Source organism: Centropristis striata, chromosome 16 (assembly GCF_030273125.1).
Source record: "Centropristis striata isolate RG_2023a ecotype Rhode Island chromosome 16, C.striata_1.0, whole genome shotgun sequence".
Taxonomy (NCBI): Eukaryota; Metazoa; Chordata; class Actinopteri; order Perciformes; family Serranidae; genus Centropristis; species Centropristis striata.
The window spans coordinates 29951117-29971923 of record NC_081532.1 but is presented as its reverse complement, the minus strand read 5'-3'; the positions used below and the strand labels follow the sequence as shown (position 1 = coordinate 29971923).

General features: G+C 41.6%; 1 protein-coding gene across 1 annotated transcript in view; it reads left to right on the top strand.

Annotated features, from left to right (window-relative positions):
* Window positions 1-3229: 3229 nt before the first annotated feature.
* Window positions 3230-20807, top strand: part of kif26ab (kinesin family member 26Ab) — a 79780-nt gene continuing 62202 nt past the window's right edge. The window contains exons 1-2 of the mRNA XM_059352820.1: window positions 3230-3403; window positions 3619-3837. Coding sequence (XP_059208803.1) covers window positions 3341-3403; window positions 3619-3837 — 282 coding nt within the window. The 5' untranslated portion in view covers window positions 3230-3340. The remainder of the gene's footprint in view (window positions 3404-3618; window positions 3838-20807) is intronic.

The window sequence follows — 20807 nt, the reverse complement described above, 5'->3', positions numbered from 1 at the left end:
TGATTGATTGGAGTTTGATATAGCCTGCAATATTGAAATCAATCAAAATCAAGTCAGTTTTAATTTGAAAAAAGCAAGAACAACATCTTCATCAGCAATAAGAAATCAAGTGTCTCTATCAAATATTCCCTTGTGACGAATACAATAAAGCAAGACTATAACCATATACGCTGCAGGTTACAGTGCATCCTGCAGGGATATTATGGGAATATTATGTAGGAGACAGGGAGACCATAAAGTAAGCTATGATGAGGTCATTACTGCGTTACAGGAATATTACAGGGACTCTGTCGTTAGGGGTTATGGCAAGGGTTGCCATTGTGTCTTACATCTTCGTGTGGGGGCTGACAACGATGCACCAGCAAATCGGGTGGGAGAGCAGGTCATCACTATGACAGGGGGGAGTGAGTGAGTGAGTGAGCGAGAGAGGGGGAGAAGGGGGAGTGAGTGAGAGTGGGAGAGAGACTGAGAGAGAGAGAGAGGCTGAAGAACAGACAGCAGCACATGCACAAGGTGCTCCTTCGCTCTCAGACCTGCAGCGCGTAAAGATCAGGCACAACCAGCTTCGGGATGGCTTAATAAAAGTATTTCACTTGGATGTGAACCTTTTTGCATGCCGGATGGATTGTACTGCTTTGTTGTCTTCTCGGACCACTGGAAATCTGACGAGAGGGTATTTTACGCACACGTGCACACTGCGCTCACCGTGAGTCACTGGATGTCCGGATTAAAAAGCCTTGTGGATCTTCTTGGAGGGTACGAGAGACATGAATTAGATGGATATACAAATCAAATAGGTGTCCCGAGGAGTGGAATATATTTTCTAGGCTACACTCACAGCCCCACATGGCTTTGCCAAACTCATCGGGGTCTCCCGGAGCTGGGAAGCCGAACCCAGGCGTCATAGACCTGGGGACAATCTTAGTTGACTCCGACATCATATTTGGATTTACAAGTCACCTGCTGAAGAGAAAAACAAAGGTAAGGAATCGGGGAGGGGAGATTAAAGCATATATGAGGAAAAATAACGCTCACGCTTTCTTATAAAATAAATCTTGAATAGTGAGATGGACAAGTGATGCGCGTCTGGCGGCTCCTGTCCGGTGTTCAGGACCATGAACAGCGCCTCGCAGCATCCTCTTTCTCTCTTTTGCTCCCAAGCTTCATCACTGCCCCTCACTTATTATCATTTTGTCATTTTAAACACTTTTTGCAAAAAAAAAGTGTTAGAAATAAAAGTGTCAGCGAATAACTTTTATTCTCTTAAATCATTGCTTTCGGAGGAGCCAATGGCCACAATATCTCAAAAAGGTTGGATGAAAATAAGGTAATCCAATTAGAAGCCCCTCTCAGTTAACAGCCAATATATTTAAATATGAATGATAACTCATCGTGGGAGCGTTTGTGAAGATTTATGACTTTTCAGTTTCCATACATCTTTGTGTCATTTTGCAGCCTTAAGAATTTAGCAGCACATCCTGAAAACTGCTTTAAACGACAATAGAAAATTTATTCTAACCTTTAATATTTTCCCTCCACCTCCTCGTCTAAAATTCGGCACTAGTTGTAAAACCTGAAGACAAAGACTGCATGTTTCCCTAAATAGGTCGTTTGAGGGCAGGGGAAGGAGACAGTGTTTCAGAGCATGCGGACACTGTCGCTTACATCACCCACATGAAATATTTAAAGTTTACCAATTAAATATTTAACCTTAGTACCTCCACCCTTCCAGTTTGACAGATGATGTTCTATGTTTCTGCCAGAGGATGGCGCCAGACACCAACAGCACACAGAGGCAGTGGTGCGTCTGGAGGGAGAGGCAACAGTTGCTGATGTGCCCTGAAACTGATAGAAAATATCTACACTGTTGAAAAATGAAAATAAAAAATAAATAAATAAATAAAACTCGGTTAAAAAAAGTTGGTGGCAAAAGTTACCGTCAAATAACAGTAAACAACTAAGTTATTTCCCCTTAAAAATAGGGATACTATACAGTAAATATATGTATTAAAAATCATAAATCTGTAGAATAACATTCTTTCTTACCTTAATATGATGATACTTTTAATGACAGACTTTTACCATATTTTAACGATTTTTTTTTACATTTTTTTTTTAAACATTTTTTTGAATATTAAATTTAAAGTTTTACTGTAAGAAAACAGAAAGTTGACTTAATTGTACATTCAGCAATATGATGTGTATTTTTCTGCATAGGCTAGTATTCACTGTAATTTAACATTCAAGATCATTAAGAAATTCAATAATATTGTAGAAAAAATCTATAATATCCCATTATATTAATTTACAGATTTTAACATGCTTTTTATCATTGGTATTTGTAATAAAAGTAATTCACTTTTTTGAAGGCATTTGCACCTAATAAGGAAAAAACAAGAAAAATAATACAGTACATTCCTGGAAAATACCTGTTGTAGTCTATTCTATTTTTGTATTCAACATTTAATTGGCTTTTAAAGAAGATAAAGCACATCAAACTCAATTTTTACACCTTTTACTGTCATAATTCGTAACAATGCGGAAGTCAGTGAACAATACGAAAATGTTAAACCTAGGGCACACACATTCATACTTTACTGAAAATATCACTTTTCTAATAATTGCACTTGTTTCCTAAGAGGAGAGATATCCACATCCTCCTGAACCCCAGTAGGCTATAAGCTCTTGTTCTGCTGACAAAGCTTATTCAAGCCCACAGAACTCATACTTTAATTTCAAATGGGGGATCCCATAGTTTCTAAAGATCTAAATAATGTTTGAGGAATGTGTGTAAAACGATTACATTATTTTTCATTTAATGATGAATGAAGTCATAAAACATAGAAAGAGTCTGGGGATTGAATATTTTACTTATTGTAAGCCTCATATAGCTTCAATGGGGAGCTGAAAAGCTGATACAGAGCATATGTGTGAACCCTTAGAGCAAAAAGCAAATGTTCAACCAATAGACCTATATCACTGTTAACCACACAGACAATTCAGAGTGGTCTATGCACAGCTCTGAGCAGTCATATCGCCTCCACCTTGCGCAGGAAAACTTTTCTCAAGCCCTCCCATTCCAGGAGTAAACACCGCCTCCTGCGCACTGCTCAGCGCCCTCCTGTAACCCAAAACTCCTCCCGCTGTAAACTTATGGTACACACTCACTAGTTGCCTCCGATCAGCAGCTCCTGGTCCAGTACCATCTGACAGATGACCGGTAAACCCCAGGCAGGTCTTCAGTCTAGCCCATGGCTCTGCGCTGCGTTATTCAGCGGCAAACCCTGTGATTTTCTTTCACGAAGACGTTCTCCTGAAGGTGTAGCCTTGATCTGGGAGAATGAGCTCATTTGGGGGCAATTCAGATCCTGATGGAAGGGACCCTAACAACCGCACGTTCACTGTAAGTGTCTCACTGCACATGATTAAGGGTGTAAGTAAGAAAAAGTAGGTTCAACCTAACGTTAAAGCAGCTCAACCTGTGTCTCCCTGGACAGGTGCTCTGTATTCAAATAGGTCGTCAAGGTGCAAACGAAACAGTTCCAGTCTCACACTTCAGCAAGTGAAGTCTGTTTTTAGTCCAAACTTTTAACCAAACTTTTTCCTCTCATGCTGAAGGTGGAGGGATGTCCGAGTGGAGAGTCTCCGGTAACACCGAGGAAAAGACTTCACTCAGCGGAGGACGCGCGGTGCAGCAGCCGGCCTCCCCCCGAGGGCGCCGGGTCGGTTTCCATCTCCGAGTCGGAGGAGAAGGGAGGCTTCTGCCAGCAATGTCAAAAGAAAGTCACAGAGCTGAAGAAGCAGGCGCTAGTCCTGGCAGACCAAAACTCACTCAAGGTTGGTTTCATAACTTTTTTTCATACTCTTTAAATTCAATCTCATTTTAAGATTTGATATGAGTTTGAGATCACCTGAGCAGCTTTGGTATTTAACATTATTTATATATATTATAAATAGTCAAAAGTCTACATGTGAGGGAGTGAAACTGCACACAGAGCAGTAACAGGGAACTTATTTTGAGCTGCTGTAACATTTCTGAGGCTCTGCAGATGTCTTTTGGCCTTTCTTGCCCACCTGCACCTGCTCTTAATGCTGATATCTATGGACAATGAAATTCAATCCTCTCTGTGGTTTATAATTGTACCAAGAAGGCTCTCACCATCCACTTGCGGCGTTGTTTATTGCACGCTTGACTTCAAATGCTGGCCTTGGATGTGAAAATGGAAGCTTTTGAGACTTTGAAAGTGGCCCATTGTTTGGCTAAACAATGCTTATCTCTTTATTTTGCTGCTGGGTGTGGAGGGGGTCGGTGGGCTTTAAATGAGCGAGCCGCTCACGTTGGAGACTGAGGAGGAAGTTAAGTCCCAGTCGACCTTCGCTGTGCATTGAAAGTGTTCCTGTGTGGCTGCTCCCACAATTCCCACCGCTGTTAAATATAGGCCCTGAGACTGCTGTTGTTGTGGCGGGCCGGGTTTGCCCCCCAGGTCCGTACTCCTTTGTTGTCCCTTTTTAGAGAGTCCCGAAGTTGGATTGGATTACATCTCTTCAAGGTTCACCCCAAATCCCAAATCACCTGATGTTCATACGGGAACTAGTAGACAAGGGACAAGGGGGCATTTTTTGAAGCACCTGGGCTCTCTCTTTGAGACATCTGCATGTGTGGTCTAATCTTTGTTCTGAGCATATCAGATCTATGTTCAGGTATCAGGTGAGTCCACCCTGTAAACACATTAAGCCTACCCCTAACTGCCATTATCTGCCATGGGAACTGACCTCCCCTTTTTAGTGTGGGACCCTCCAGCAGTACTTTGTGGCCTTCACCAGGTGCTCTGTGTTTTAGAAAGAGCCTTTTCCCCCCTATTTTGCACTTGTTGATGGCTAAATTGGGCCTTAATTCTGGGGTGGCAAACAGTGATGGCAGGGTGCTCTTATTGTACCAGGGATATCGTATGGAAGGATAATAAACCCATTGTCTTTGTGAGTTTGAGCTGCCCACCTGTTGGGCCTCATAGGATGGACGTGGTTACGGATGATCGCTTCCAAATTGCTTCCTCCGTGGAGCGAATAAGGTCAACAGGGTGACTCAGGTGGCCTGTCGGTGTCTGGGATCACGATACCTGCTAGGGGTTTTCGGCCAGTGTTGTGTCTGTGGCTGTCATGGGAAAAACGAGAGCGGAGACTGTTTACCCGAGGTCGCACTTCCCCTCCCTCCCCATCCGCCTGCCGTCCCGTTTTTTGTGAAGAGGAAGTCGGCTTGGTCCCCAGACATCCCTCTCCCCCTCACTCTGCCTGCAGACGTATTGTTTGAATACAGTAGTAGTGGCGGGTGGATAAAAATTCAAGGAAGAGTGTTTAGGGAGAGTGAATGTTCTTTTCTTCATGAAAACTACCAGAGGGAAAGTTCACTGTTCACACAAACTAAAGCCTCCCAGACAGCTTTGTGTTTTCCTGTTTGGGTCTAGAGGAACCTGCTCACACCATGTCCTGCTAGAGTGCAAATATAGGGAAGTAAAGGCCTTTTATCCATACTGTAGAGGTGTAACCACTCGGTCGGCATTAGAAAACTGACAATTACAATGACATTATTTCTTATGTGCCCACATCCACTGGCAGCTATTAAATACTTTCCATGCTTCCTGCCTTTAGGTGCTTTATTTCAAGAGCAACAGTGTTTAAATGGTGTTTTGTTTGACAACTTTTTGAAAGTATTCAAACTGCACATGCAACTATATTGCCCTTGATTTACCTAATTTGTAATGATTTTCTAATTATAAATATTTTATGACATTGTGTTGAAGGGTTCAACCCCAAATTAACTTTTCTGAAATTATGTCCTTGAGCTAGAAACCTTACGTTTCAGCTGCCATGGCATTTTTTTTATGCTATTCAGATGGCAGATGATTAAAAAACAACACTGGGAAAAATGCCCTTTGCTGAAAAGGACAGAAGGCAGAAAGAGTAGAGACACTGACAACACCCAGACTGGATCCAATCAAGGGAATTCACCTAGGGCCTACTTAATTAAAACCTACAGTAGGAAATTGCTTCAGAAGTGAATAGCAGACAGACTGGATTCAATAATTGTATACTGTGTTTATTGTGGCTGGACACTGTGGCTAGGTGAGGTTTGATATAAAGAAACCTCAACTTCAAAGAAACCAATTAGCTGCTTACTGTAATCAGAGGCTCTGGATTAGAGCCAACCTCAGCTCATAAATGCTTACTGCTTTTTGTATGTGTCTGGGATACTTTATATTCATGGTTGTCTTTGCTAATTTGGAAAAATGGGAGGAAATTGTGTTATGTGCCTGCAGTGCCATCAGCCATCTCATGGAAAAGTTAAGAGAGTGTCATTGACAACAAAAGGCGATTAGGTTTGTATAGAGCCAGTAGCCTGGAGTCATTGTGACCTGTAAGGACTATAATTCCTCGCCCGTGGCCCGGCTGCAGCAGCTCAAACCCCTCAGTCACAGTTTAGACAGAAGCTCTGTCACTTGATATCTGTTTTTTTGAAAGGCTAACCATTATTGTAATCGCTGATCCATGAGACAGATGACATTCAGGGGGAATAGGAGTCAAAAGACTGAATTATGTTGATGAAATATGCAAGAAAGGCATATTATTTCTAAGCTTCAAAGAATATTTGAATAACAAGTTTTACAAAACTATTGTGGGGGAATACCCTAATCCACTTTCTTATGAAGACTGATGTCTGTATGGTTAATTTGTAGCTGGAGCCAAGCAGCAAGCTCTGGGTGTGAAAAGTGAATGAAAACCTGCAACAGGAGGTGGTAAAAAGAAGTCAGATTGAATAGAAGTCTATGAGAAAAAGACCCTACTTCTCACTTGATTTACTTACCTGAGTAAACATTTTCCTAATGAGTTTATGGTCTCAATCGCTAGATTCAAGTCTTCTTCAATGCAGCATGATGTTCATTCTGTAAATTTTGTTCCCATTTAGGGCGTGGCTATCTTGTTAATGACAGGTTGCTGCGTTTTTGTCTTTGACCCTCTCACAGTGTGTTTTCAGTTTATCAAAGTTAATTGTCACGCCTAAAAATGTCTTGTTCATCATTCGGCTGTATTAACAGACACTCTAAAGAAGTTGGCTGTTAATTTTGAACTGCAGAAGCAGTTAACTTGTTAACTTAGCTAGCTAGCCCTAGCATTAGCTGATAACCAAGCATCCTCCTCCCCAACTCCACCCTCTCTTTGAAGTCTGGTCACTTCAAAACCTTGGGTGACATCATGGTGGCTACGCTTCTTCTTTTACACTGTCTATGGCTGGAGCCAGCAGTTTGTTAGCTTGGATTAGCATTAAAACAGGAAACAAAGGGAAAAGCTACACTAGCCTACCTCTGTCCAAAGTAACATCTCTACTGCTACTAGCACCTCCAAAATCTTAGTAATTGGCACATTATATGGTATGTTGTAATGTTTCAGTTTCTATTTCTTGGGCAGACACAGTTTTTTCCTGGAATAACACTGCAACTTGTCTGGCTGGTTTTCCTCTGTTCTCCAGCCTTCATGCTAAGACAAGATAACCAGCTGCTGGCTATAGCTTCATATTAAGCGTTTACAGGAGAGTGAGATCAATATTTCCATCTAACTCTGCAAAAAAAGCAAATAAGCACATTTACCAAAACGGTTGTAACATGGAAATATATTAAGTCTTTCTAGTTATCAAGGCAGAATCCTGGAGCAGGCACATTGGGGTCTGGTATGTTGCAGAGACTGCAGGTCAGTGATAAAGTCAGCAGTGCTAACACCGCTCATAAATACTGAGGCCTATGAATATACAAGCAGTCCAGGACCTTGTGAGCTCCACCAGTACACTGACTGATTAACAGAGAATGTCCTGCAGGGCTGTGAGGGCTTGAACATTTGGATTAAGTTGAGCCGTTGGAGGTTGAGGTCAGTTGCAGTCAGGCCTCACCTCTTAGATGACCTTTGCCCTCTAGATATGGGGAAACTGCATTTAGGATCAGGTCACTATGGAGATGAAGGTGTAATGAAGTTAAATCGTGGTGACAGAGAATGAACAACCACCAGCTAATCAAGAATACTGTGCAGTGCTGATGTATGCACAATGTGTCCAAGCCTATTATGGATGGTGTGTACGAGTGTGACTATGAATGTGGCTGCAGGAATTAATTTGTACCATGAGGCTTTTTGCCAGTTTTTTTTCATGTTGAATTCATAAATTATGGGAGCAGTAATTCTCACAAACGACTCATTTGGATTCATGTTTGATTTGTTTCTGCTTTGTTCGTCATTTGACCCTTGATCCACTTTACGTGCAGTTATTAGTGAATCCATGCAAATGTAACAAATCAGGTTATGTTTCCTCGAGCGCTAAAGAAAAGAAATTAATCATCAGGTGCATCATGCAAAAAATGTTTTGTGGCCAAAAAGTCAGGGACATGTGCAATCTGAGGTTGTTTGATTTTGTGCAAAAAAAGCACTCATTTCTACACAGCCATTTGTGTGTGTTGTGTGTGATCCATTTTTCTTATGTATTATGCGCCTGCTTGCCCATTTATGGGTTTGTATAGCTGTCAAAGAAGAAGTAGGGCAGAGTGTTCAGTTGCCATGGCCAAGGAGCCAGCAAGAACTTTTCTTTGTTGATAATGTTGCTGTGCATAGATGAGTGTGTGAGAGAAATGGTTCAGCATAGAGAGTAGAAGAAGAAGTGGGTGCTGGTGACTGGCTGCAGATCTACCTGGCTACTGTTTCTCAGGCGAGTCAAGGGGGAGTGTTCTTCTCCTTTGTGGATTGACCTCTGACCTTTCTGTCAGTTCTCCCATTCTTTATAGTGGGTTAGGGTTTCAGGGGGCCGACCTGGGCTGGAACAGGTGTACGCTGCCAGGTTCGCTGCAGGAGGGCAAACGACAGGACTGAGTGACTGGCAGACTGATGGAGGGAAGGAGAAAAAAAAAAGACTGTGTGAAAACTCCTCCGGTTGTGAAACCTGAGCTAACGCAGAGTTAAAACAGAGCATGACCATATTATTCTATTCACCTCTAAGCACCTGAGCCCCTGGGGCTCTCTGTGATGTGTGTGTGTGTGCCTGCTCAGCAGTGCATGCACTCCAGAGAGCCTGGGAGGAGATGAGAGACGTGACGGGAGAATGGAGGAGACTCTGGGCTGACACGTCCCCTCGCTTCATCCCTGCATGCAGTGTGACTTCTGCTTTATGGCATGTGGCTGTATTAAACCACAGAGCAATAATCTGGTGTCAAGTGGTGCAGAGACCACAGACATCAGTCATGGCACTACGGTGCTGTACTGTATCTGTGGAGCTCAGCAGCATGCAGCTGTTCACTGCCACTTTACCTTAAGAATCCACAGCTTCATTCATTCACCCTTTCAGACACTTTGTCATGTGACAAATGTGCATGCATTGTTTTCACTTCTTTTATACTTACTGTGAGGGCTGGGTAAACATGTCCATTGCACCAAGTGTTAAAACACGTGAAAACTGGTATCTATTGTGTGGCTAGATTCATCATCATCATAATCATAAACATGCTTTAGAATATGTTGCCATTAGTGTTTAAACAATACCAAGCTGTACTTAATGTACAGTACAGTACAGTGGACACTGTGGCATAGAAGAAACGTCTCACTTAGCTTTTTGGTTCAAGTACTGTAGAAGTTTTATTGTCCTGGAAGAGAATTCCTTCTTCTCCTTCATTTTCCAGCTTCACCTGGAAGCAGCACATTGCAGCCTCAGAGCATTAAATGTGGACAGTGGAACAACTCCGTCAGTTGTAGTTAAAGGAGCATTAAGAGTTTCTCATTCACTTTCCTGCATCCAGATTTTCACAGCTGGTCCCGCTTTTCAAAGTAGTTGACTTTCACTGGCCAGACGCCTTTTTTTTCTAACCTTCAGGCAGCTCTGGAATGAAGGCCACATCTTCACTTCGTCTGCTGCAGTTTCATTTTACATCTTTAATTTGGTGAGCTGAAAGTGAATTGACCCCAATTGTTGCTGCCCGGTCTGCTACTTATCGCAATTGCAAGGGCAAATTGCTATGAGGCAGAGTGCAGGAAATGGGTATAGGGTGCACAGATGCAAGGGTTGATGGGCCTGGATGGGGCTGCAGTAAGACTGATTCCTATCGCCTTTTATCAGAAGTACAGTGAAGGAATCTGTCCAAGGAGGATGAGGAATTCTCCACCTGGAATAACTGCCATTCCTTACGTCTGCACTCTGCAGATCCACAGCGGGCTAGATGAAACAGGAGCCATCTGAGGCTCCTCAGCAGATGCCCACTAACACATACACACACATACATAATCTTTACAGAGGCACGTGCTCACAGGTGAGCCCGTGCCTGAGTCCAGACACGCACACACAGATGCACAGTTTACCTGAATGTGTCCTCTTCTGGCCATCTGGCCCTTTCTGGTGCGGCTGCATGCCACTGTAATGTCTACAGAGAGCCATCCAGATGTTCCCTCAGTTACCTGTCAAGGTGAGAAGAGCTATTTAGAGTTGCTTAGACCTGGGAATTTACTCTGCCCCCTTCACTTATTGTAAAGGTTGCAGTGCCTCTCTCATTCACTAAAGTCAAATAAAGTCTCCCTATTATCCCTAACAGCTATTCAGTAAAGACGTTCAATCAAAGTGTGTGACTTGGGAGACCAGCTGCACCATTACCTTATAATGAGCTGATGAGAAAGCAATAAGAGCCTTCACGCTTGGTAGAGCGTCTGAGCTTTTCTTAAATCTCTGTAAATGTTGGCATGAAGTGGCCTGTTGCATTTGGAAAGAGTTGTATGCTTAACAAAGAAACTGTACCATGATATTATTATTACTTTCCTTGGCATTTTGGGAATCACATTTTCATGGCAAGATTTAAGGCTAGAGGCTAATACATACTCTGCAAGAACAGAGAAATTTGTTCTTGCCATTAGAGGTGACAAGAATAAGAACAAAGTTAGTTCTGGCCAGGACATTTTGTACTTCATGAAAAACTCAAGTGTAGAACACCTAGGAAATCCTCATAGGGCCCTCGCAATGCAGCACATGTCAAATTAAAATTAAAATATCTGACCAGTCACACAATACACGCAATAGTTGTTGCACACCACACAAGAAGTCTTCTGCCCAGATGATGTGTCAAGAACAGAGAAATTTGTTCTCTCTCCTTCAGGGCTGCAAGAACAAAACGACATTAGAGAGAGAGAGAGAACAAAGTTCTCAGTTCTTGCAGAGTATATGATCCTTTATGGGGAAGGACATCATGCTCATGATTGTCTGTTTAATATGAAGCTAAAACCAGGAGACTGTAGCTATAGGTTAGTGTCTTATCATGAAGACTGGAAGTAGGGGAACAGTTAGCCTGGCTTTGTCCAATGGTTAAAATTTAACACATATCTTATTTCTTTAATCTAAAAATTGAAGTCTAAAAATGGGCTAGCTTCTTTCTGCGCCAGCGTTTATGCTAAGCTAATGGGAATGTGTCGTCGTCAGATTCTGGACGGTGAGGGTAAACTGGCTGTTTCCTGTAAGTGTCAAAAAGAACTGCTAAACTAATACAAAACATTACACAGTGAGTAAGATCCAAAACAAAAATATTGTAGTACACAGTCTAGATACAGGTCGTTTCATTATGCAGCATCAGCCAACATTTTGTTGGCATTAGGTTAGCACAGCTAGCATTAGCTAACTTATCATTGTCCAGAAGATTGAGTAGTTGGCATTTGTACCCCTCCGTTTGTTAATTTGACATGGGCCTTCAAATATTTCAAGTTTTTAAATTGCTGACAGGTTTTGGAGCTAAGGTTAAACACAAGAAAGGATATTTGATTTTGTAACATATTGCCTCTGTCAAGAGCTTTTTTCATGTGGGAATTTATGGCATGTAAATATCCATTTCTGCAATGAACAAGTTTATTATGTGAGGTAATTTCGGGTTAGTGCAATAATATTTAAAGAAGTGTATATTTACTGAGTATTTTAAATCAGGCGTGACTCAGACAGACAATAAAAACTGAGGCCTGTTTTTGTTTTATTAGCGATCTTTTCACAGAATTCTTTGAATTAAAGGCCCAGGTAATGTTGAGATTGTGACAACACCTATATTGTTTAGCTGTTTACCCCATTGTTAGTGTATTTGAAGAATGATTGCCATGCATAATAGCACTTGTCTGAGTGGGTTTGCTGCTGTTTGGTGAAGGATCATGTGTTACAATGAGCCAGACTGAAATGAAACAATGGATGTGCTGTCTGGGCTGACAGGGCGATGTGTTACAGCAAAGCTAGGTCTGCAGAGCATGTGAACGCAGCAACAAAAGGCAGAAATGTCAATGAGCAAAGAACACAAATGCAACAAGAAGTGTAACCAGTGGGAATTAATCAGTTTGACTTGTTAATTTAGGGCGAGCCGCCTGTGTGCGTGTGTGATTCTGAGTATGTTTGTTCGAGGCAATCTTCTACTAGCCGGCTCCATATGTCACGATGAAGTGAGACGTGCATGATCCAGGCAGACTGCAGTCCATTATTGAGTCTGATTCAGAGTATTGGAAAAACATAGTTGTTGAGATAAATTTTCAAGACGGCACACAGACACTGAGGAGCACTGAGTTGGAGGTAATCTCCGGCTGGCTCCATAAAATGCACTCAATTGACAGCAGGCCTTGTGGTAGCAGACAAATCGCCTGGCTTATAGCAATGTGCTGAAAGAGAATGCCAGCGCTGTGTGTCCTTGCCAAGATGGATATGCAGACAGCAAACTCCGGGCTGTTTGGGTGTGGCTGCCTTGCTCACAGCAAACAGTGGATCAGTGGAGTATAGTGCCTAAGTTGGACTCGACATTGCTGTGTTTGTTTTCCTCTTTGGCAGATGTTAATGGGACTTCTACTACTTCTCACCTGCCAGCTCAGAAGATGGCCTCTTTGGCAATGTTTACCCTGAGAGTGCGGTGCATTGAGTGTTACTTGTTAATGTTAGAGATTTATAAGAGAGATTTATAAAAATCTCTGATAAATATTTACTTTGAATGAGTGATCCTTTCTATGAATAACCATTGTCAAAGTGCCAGGAGCCAGGCGGCACTTAAAGGCTTTTTTCCCCCTTCTGAAATAAACTAAAATATGACTTATTATATTTATGATTTTAGCATGCAGTAACATTAGCATTCATTTTGAGATGTGTTTTTGGCTGCCTGCCAAATGTAAGTTAAATATTCACTCCTTTTAGGTCAGTGTTGATCTCCAGCAACTCCTGAGGGGAATACCCTTTAGTGTATGAATACAAATACAATTGCAAAGCTTGTAACTGGAGCTGCAAAGATTAATTGATAAGTTGTCAACTGTTAATTAACTGCCAACAATTTTGTTGATCAATTTTTTTTTGTTTCCCCCTAGAAATTTTAAAAACTCTTTGAGTTGTGGACAAAACTAGATATTTTTAGGACGTTATCCCCACTTTACATCTTTTTTTAATGTCATTTTTGCTTTTTTGGTAATTTTGTGTCTTTTTTTGGTAATTTTGTCTATTTTTTTGGTAATTTTGTGTCTTTTTTTGGTAATTTTATGTCTTTTGAGTCATTTCGAGTCATGGTGTTTATACACAGTTTGAAGAGGTAGCACACAGTTTGCAGATGAACCAACTAATCGATTAGTTGAGAAAATATTTGAAACTTTTATCAACAATGATAATAATCATTAGCTGCAGCCTTTCTTCTAACCCTATTCAGCCAACTTCAATCTTACCATATGTTTATCTATGGACTTCACATAAACTCCTCAGGTTGTCTAAGGTAGTAAAATACACTTTATTAAACACTATTACATACTTGGTAGCAAAGAAACTTCTCAACAATCCCATTTTTTGGTTTGGAGCTACCAGATACAATACTGGATCGTTGTGGTGAAGAATGAGCTGAGCCAGAAGGCGAAGCTCTCGATTTACTGGTCCATCTATGTTCCAACCCTCACCTGTGGTCATGAACTTTGGGTAGTGACTGAAAGAATGAGATTGGGGATACAAGCTGCTGAAATGAGTTTCCTCCGTAGGGTGGCTGGGCTCACATCTGGAGGGAGCTCGGAGTAGAGCCGCTGCTCCTCCGAAAGGAGCCAGCTGAGTTGGTTCGGGCATCTGGTGAGGATGCCTCCTGGGCGCCTCCCGTTAGAGATGTTCTGGGCACGTCCAACTGGTAGGAGGCCCCGGGGAAGACCCAGAACACGGTGGAGGGATTATATCTCTCCCCTGGCCTGGGAACGCTCCGGGGTCCCCCAGGAGGAGCTGGACTTTGTGGCTGGGGAGAGGGACGTCTGGAACGCCCTGCTTAGCCTGCTGCACCTGATAAGCGGGTGAAAATGGATGAATGGATGGATAAAGCTACCAGTCCATTCCTATAGAGGAACCTCTCATTGACCAACAGGACTAAACGGTTCAGCTGCTGTGTTAACGCACCAGCGTGCTTTTCATCTCATATTTCTATATATATATCTATAAATATATATGTCCGGGTGACAGTAAGCATGCATCTCTGTGTTATTCTATTTGTGTTTGTGTAATAGTAGATGGATTGTGATGGGTTGTGTTGTGATTGGTAGATGGGTTGTGTTAACCCGTCCTACTGGGCTCCCCAGCTGTGCGTTGGGCCATTCTTTATTGTCAGGAGCTCATTCTGATACGTATATAGTGCTCCATAAATCCTGCCGCAGTGTGAAAATGCCAGTCAAAGTTCACGCTGCTCATGTTCATTTCATGCTTGAGTGTCCAGCCCTGTGAGCCAGGATGAGTGTGTGTATTGATGATGTGGGAATGTGCGTGTAAGTACCAGAAGGAAAAAGAAAGAGATGAAGCACATTCAGAGTCTCTCCATCCTTTTCCACTTTGCCGCAGAAGCCATCCATCTTTCTGAACTTAACTGCTACCAATTTATGATTGCATTATTACAGTCCGTGTTTTATCCTCATTCCGACATGCAGGCCTGGTGGTGGTCCAGTTAAGGGAGAAGGTGATGGAGAAGGTGACTGACCAGTGACATTACTCTGGTGCTTGGCGGTGCTAGCTTTAGGGGAAATATGATGAGAATACGAGCTCTCTTTAGCTCTGATATTAGCCCTGCTGGTTTCTGACTTGCTCTTGGTTTTGTGATTATATCAGGCTCTTACATGGCACTTGTCCTTTTAAATGATAGTTCACTGAGTTATAGAGTTGGGTGATTAATTAAAATCCCAAAAATAAAAATGAAATGTCAATAACTCCCAGCGTACCCCTTTCCCTTTAAAGAGGTGGTTTAGCCCATTTCTTAGCTGAGTTACTGACTGAATGTAGTTATTAGATATATATTTTACATATATTACAAAATATTAAATATATGCTTTAGTGCAGTGCATTTGATCATTTGACTAATTTATTTGTATTAATTTATTTATAATTTTTCTTTTTCTTTAAAGTAATTAATTAATAAATATATCTGTTTTTATTTGTTTTTCAGTTTAATTATATTTAAAGTTAAAGAAAATCACATGTCATTTTTATTTTATTAATTCAAAAGTCAATGTGTAATTATAGAGCTGGGTGATTAATTAATTAAAATCCAAAAAGATTTAAAAAATGTCAATAAGTTCCTAACTTTTAAATAGGGGGTTTCGCCCATTTTTAGCTGAGTTACTGACTGGAATATGTTCATTCTAGTTATTAGATATATATTTTATACATTACAACATCTTAAACATATGCAGTAGTACAGTTCATTTGATCATTTGACTAATTTATTATTTTTATTATTTTTATTTTACTAGTACTTTTTATTTCTAGTAATTAAATAATAAATGAATAATACAATAATAAAAATTGTTTTTCAATTGAATTATATTTAAAGTTAAAGAAAATCCCCTGGAAAAATATTATAAATTATAATATATATATAATATATAAATAATTTTAATTTATATTTAATTTATTTATTTTTTAAAAATCCAAAAGTCAATAATTGTGTTAAATAGTCATCAATTGAACAGACCTTGGTCTGTATTGTTATATCTATCTCTATCTAATAAATATAATAAATAATATTTTTTCTAGTATTTTTTATTTCTGGTAATTAATTAATAAATGTATCTGTTTTTTATTTATTTTTTATTTTATTATATTTTAAATTTAAGAAAATCCCTTGTAAAAAGAGTTTTTTTTATTTTATTTTATTTTTTAAATTCAGAAGTCAATGTGTAATTGTGTTAAATAGTCATAAATCGAACAGGTCTTGGTCTGTATTGTTATATCTATTTCTATCTAATAAATATCATAAACCTCCCATGTGCACGTGAACCCTTCCCTTCTCTAGCCAGAGGCAGCACAGCAAAAGAAGTGTAAAGTGTGTGTTTCAGTCTTCATTTTTCTCTCATTATTGAATGACTTGACTTTGCAATTTGCCTGCTGACATTTTAAAGGAAATAGCATAGCAATGCATTCTACAAAATGGCAGCAAAGTTGCTTTTAATCCCATGGAAAACGGTGTGTCGCTGAGTTCCTCAATAGGCGGAACACTGAAAAGGTCAGCCTCAGCTGTATGGATTTTCATAATGGATTTTCACCAGAAAGAAGTCAATCAAGATACAGCAGCAGCGTTGTTTGTCTGTGATTGGCAGAGGAGGTCTTTTTCTACCAATTTTGCACTTTCGGGAAAACGTTCCAAAGCAGCAAGGGCAGATAAGTTGCGGTTTTTGCTTGACTTAACTTTATCATAAAAGAGAAGAGATTTTTATCCCTTCTTTGCTACACTCTAGTTAGTATAGCCTCAAGTACTGATACAGACAGCCTTCCTTTATATGTTTGCCCAGATAAGCAGCACCAGAGTGATAAAGATGAGAGGCTCTTGTGCAACACTTGTAAAACCTCCTCAGTGTTGATAAAAGTATTTTGTGCCCTGAACTTTAAGAAACAGCAGGAAAAGTCATGTTACTTTGTTGTTTTTGTGTTCCGTGATTAACTTGGCCGGCCAACGTTTTATACACAAATTAATTTGGAGGTCACAGAAAAAAATGTTAATGAGGATAAGAGGATTTATACTGAGATCAGCAGTGATGTACTGTCTGGAGAAACGATGCCATCTTGAGCTTGTCATTACTCCCAGCGGATGCTCGAGGAGTAAACCTTCCCCTGCCTCTCTCCCATGATCCGGCTCCCATTAATAGATCCGTCCTTTATGCTTCCCCTCTTGTTACTGCCGCTCTATTTTATGATGTCACTCTCTCCGCTGAAGAGCTCTGGGCTGTTTTATCTCCTTCGTGTGTGTCGGGCACTTAAACTTAAACCTCTCTGTTTACGAGTCCCAAACTGCCTCTCCATCCTCTGCGTTTGCTGCTCAGTATCAGTTCAGCATCGCCCATAAAAAGCCCAGCATCCTCTCTGTTCTGGGAACACCGCTGTTGGGCCTCGCTGTGCAGACCCCCGGCTAAGTGTTGCCCGATTCTCATGCTGGGTGTGAGAACAAGTCTGTGGGAGAGTGTTTGGTATGAGTTTATGTACGTGTTTACTCGTGGATTGTCTCTTTGAACGAGCTGAATGTGATTATATTGCGTTTGGAGCTGCTTTCAGTTAGCGTTTTGTTCCGACATGCTGGCATTTGTCTTTGAAATTGTCGTTATTAATGCAGTTTTGTTCTCTCAGAAGCATCTAAATCGCCATGATGAATAGTAGCTGTTGTTTACTATTCTAAATGTATGCATCAAACAAAAACATTGCTGGAATGCCTTTGAACGTGTCTGTGCAACACGGAAATGCTTCCCTCCCTCTGTGAACAGGAGGGAAGCTCTCAGGGAGCACACCTGTGTCTTTGGCCTTGGAGGATTCCTGCATAGCTTTACTGGTCAGAGCAGGAGAGGGATGCTCCTGTTGTGTTCAGTCCTCTGACCCTTTGTTGTGTCCGTCTCACCTTCCCCCCATCTCTGTCCTGCAAGACCTCTTAAGAGCCAAAAAGTACTGTTTGTTGCAAGTCCAGACAACTAGCAGGCCGTAAAACTATTATGTGGTCAAACTGAAATGTGTGGTTTTATTTACACACAGCAGCATTTTTAAAGGTTGTGTCAGCTTTAGTTTAAGTGATGCGTTTGTTTCCAGGGGAAGCACTAGTCATACAAAGCAATGCTGACCTTTGCCTTGACTTTATGAGCTGTTCAGGTGCATTTTATATGATCTTTAATTCATCTTTTTCTGTGAGTTTTATCTGGCTCACAGCCATGAATCTGATTTGCAAATTAGGGCTCCAAAATGAATATTGTTTTTTTTTTGCAAAATTGCAATAATGGACTAGTGCAATATCCAAATTCACAGGAGGTGCAAATGATGTGTCAAAATATCATCCTGCACTGAGTATTGTGGTGTTACATGTTAGGAAATGGTGTTATACAGTTTGGTAGATATCCAAAAAAAAATCACATCATGATCCTTTTAGTATATTTTTTAATAAGAATGAGAACACTGATGAAAAAATATCATTTTCTGCAATATTGTGTTCATATTTTTGCAATTTGCAATCTCAGTCAAAAAAATTGCAATTATTTTTTTTTTCAAATCACGGAGCCCTATAGCAAAAATGCTCACTTTCTCTTTTCCCTTTTTTCCCTTTTCATGTGCTGCTCCTGACTTCGCTGCTGACTCCAAACACAGGTAAATATATGCATTATGTATTCATTCTTTTCTAAAACTGCCTTTCCATCTGTGTGAGCATTTCTTCACTAAAATGAATTCAATGCTGTCACGCGGTCATTACCACATCCATCTAGCGAGACATTACCCTCCTCCTCTCTATTCTGTCCATCTCTGACCCCTCGGCCTCTCCTCGTCCCACGCTGGGCATTTATGTCTTCATCTCTTTGTGAGCGAGAGGCTGTTTTGGCTGCAGCATCTAATGGAGGGGTGAAAGCAGGGCACACTTGAACTCCCACAGAAGCGGTCACTGGAGACCACATTTGAACTGGATTTGACCTGTAAGACTATACCTGATCTGTGTGTTTCTGCTCTTTAATGCCCTTCTTACATGCACATCTAGAGACAGAGGTTGGTTCCCATACTGCAAAACAGTTCAGAAAGTGATTCCTGCACGAGTTGTTAAGTTATAGAGGGTGCTGTAAAAGCCCTACAGTAGCCATTCAAAGTCATGGTGGCGTTATGGGGATGGAGGGCTTAAGGCTCCTACGGCAGCTGAACAATAGTTAATTAGCCCATAAACAAAGGCTAGTGGGGATCAGAGAGGGCAATCAAAGTCTCCCCGTTCCTTTGAGCTTCTCTCACCGTCAACAAAGCCCCTCTAATGGCCCCGCCACTCCACTTGTTGTGTCTCACCACGGTGTGCTTCCTGACAACATAAAAGGCTCACATTCCAAAAAAAGGCCCTCGGACAAGAGCAATACCCGTCAACACCTCCCAGGGCCAGCGTCGCTCCCTTCCCCACCCTTCCTCTCTCTGCAAGATATTGACATTGCTCCTCCGCTCACCTCCTCAGTGTATGTTTGGTTCCCCGTGGCGACCACCGCAGCTTTCATCTCCCCTCTTTCAGCCTTGTGTCCGTGACTTTGGTGGTCTGTTTTATTGCGTTCCTTTGTGCGGCGTTGTGCTGGCACGCTGCTGGGAGCCTGTGAGGAAGTGCTGGACTGTGCCAGGTTCTGAAGAGGTTATTCCAGCTTGGCATGAGGACAGGTGTGTGGGTGATGTGTGTGTGTGTGTGTGTGTGTGTGTGTCGCAGTGGCTTGGTGTCCCTGTTTGTACAAGGCGGTGAGTGTGTTATTTTTTGTATGTTTGGACACGAGGCCCTCTAAAGAAAACAGACGTCCACTGCAGCACGAGGACAGCCAGGCAGCAGGTCGGAGGCAATCTCTGCTTGTTTGTGCGACCATGTTATCATCTCCTGTTTCCTGTCAAAACAGGAAAAGACAGGGGCGAAAATGGAGGCTAGGAAAGTGCTGCCTTGATGTGTGTTGGCTGGAGGTCCAGCTCTGCCTGACAGTGACCCTCCTGGCCAGGAAAAACAGACCCGTTCAGGGCGTAACCCGCAGCGGGATACTTCATGGTGTTATTTTTATCACTTTCACAAAGCACAGTGAGGGATGCTTTTCCCAGCTGTTGACACAGGTCTGGGTCATTTTTGTCTCCAAAACAGAGCATCAGCAGCAGGCAGAGAGAGAGAAGGAGACGTCCCATCTGGCCCTGTCCCTTCGGCTGGCAGCTTCACATGATTGTACTCTCTGTTTAGGAAGGGAAATCCTTTTTGACATTTTGTTAATCATGAAAGCGAGACACTCCTTTTCTTTGGATGATCCCTGGACCTCCATCACAATGCCTTTTCCGTCAGGCTGGAGTTGTCATGTGATTTTATCCATCCATCACACATATTTGTTAATTCTTTACAACAGGATGGCACACACACACACACACACACACACACACACACACGTTCACACACACAGTAGACCTGTTAAATGCTCCTTTATGGGGTGTAGCTGCGAGTACATTCCAGACAGTAGAGTCAGCTATCAGTGTGGTTCAGGCACTGGCTTACTGCTGATGCCATGGCAGGTAAAAGCCTCGGCGTCTGCTCCGATACGGCTAAATGAGAAGGCACGGACAGGCACGCTGCACAAACAGCTGATTAGCGAGTCAGCTAATTATTGACTGTTGAAAAATGATAACCATCTCTTGCTCTGCTCCGCTTAGCGAGTCACTGTGTAAAACTGAGAGTTGCTCTTGTGGAATTCCAAGAGTGCGAAAGCAGAGCTAACTTTAGCTCTTTATGGAGTCTCTAAAAAAGAAAAGAGCCGCTTGCAGAAGAATGCTATTGTTAGAT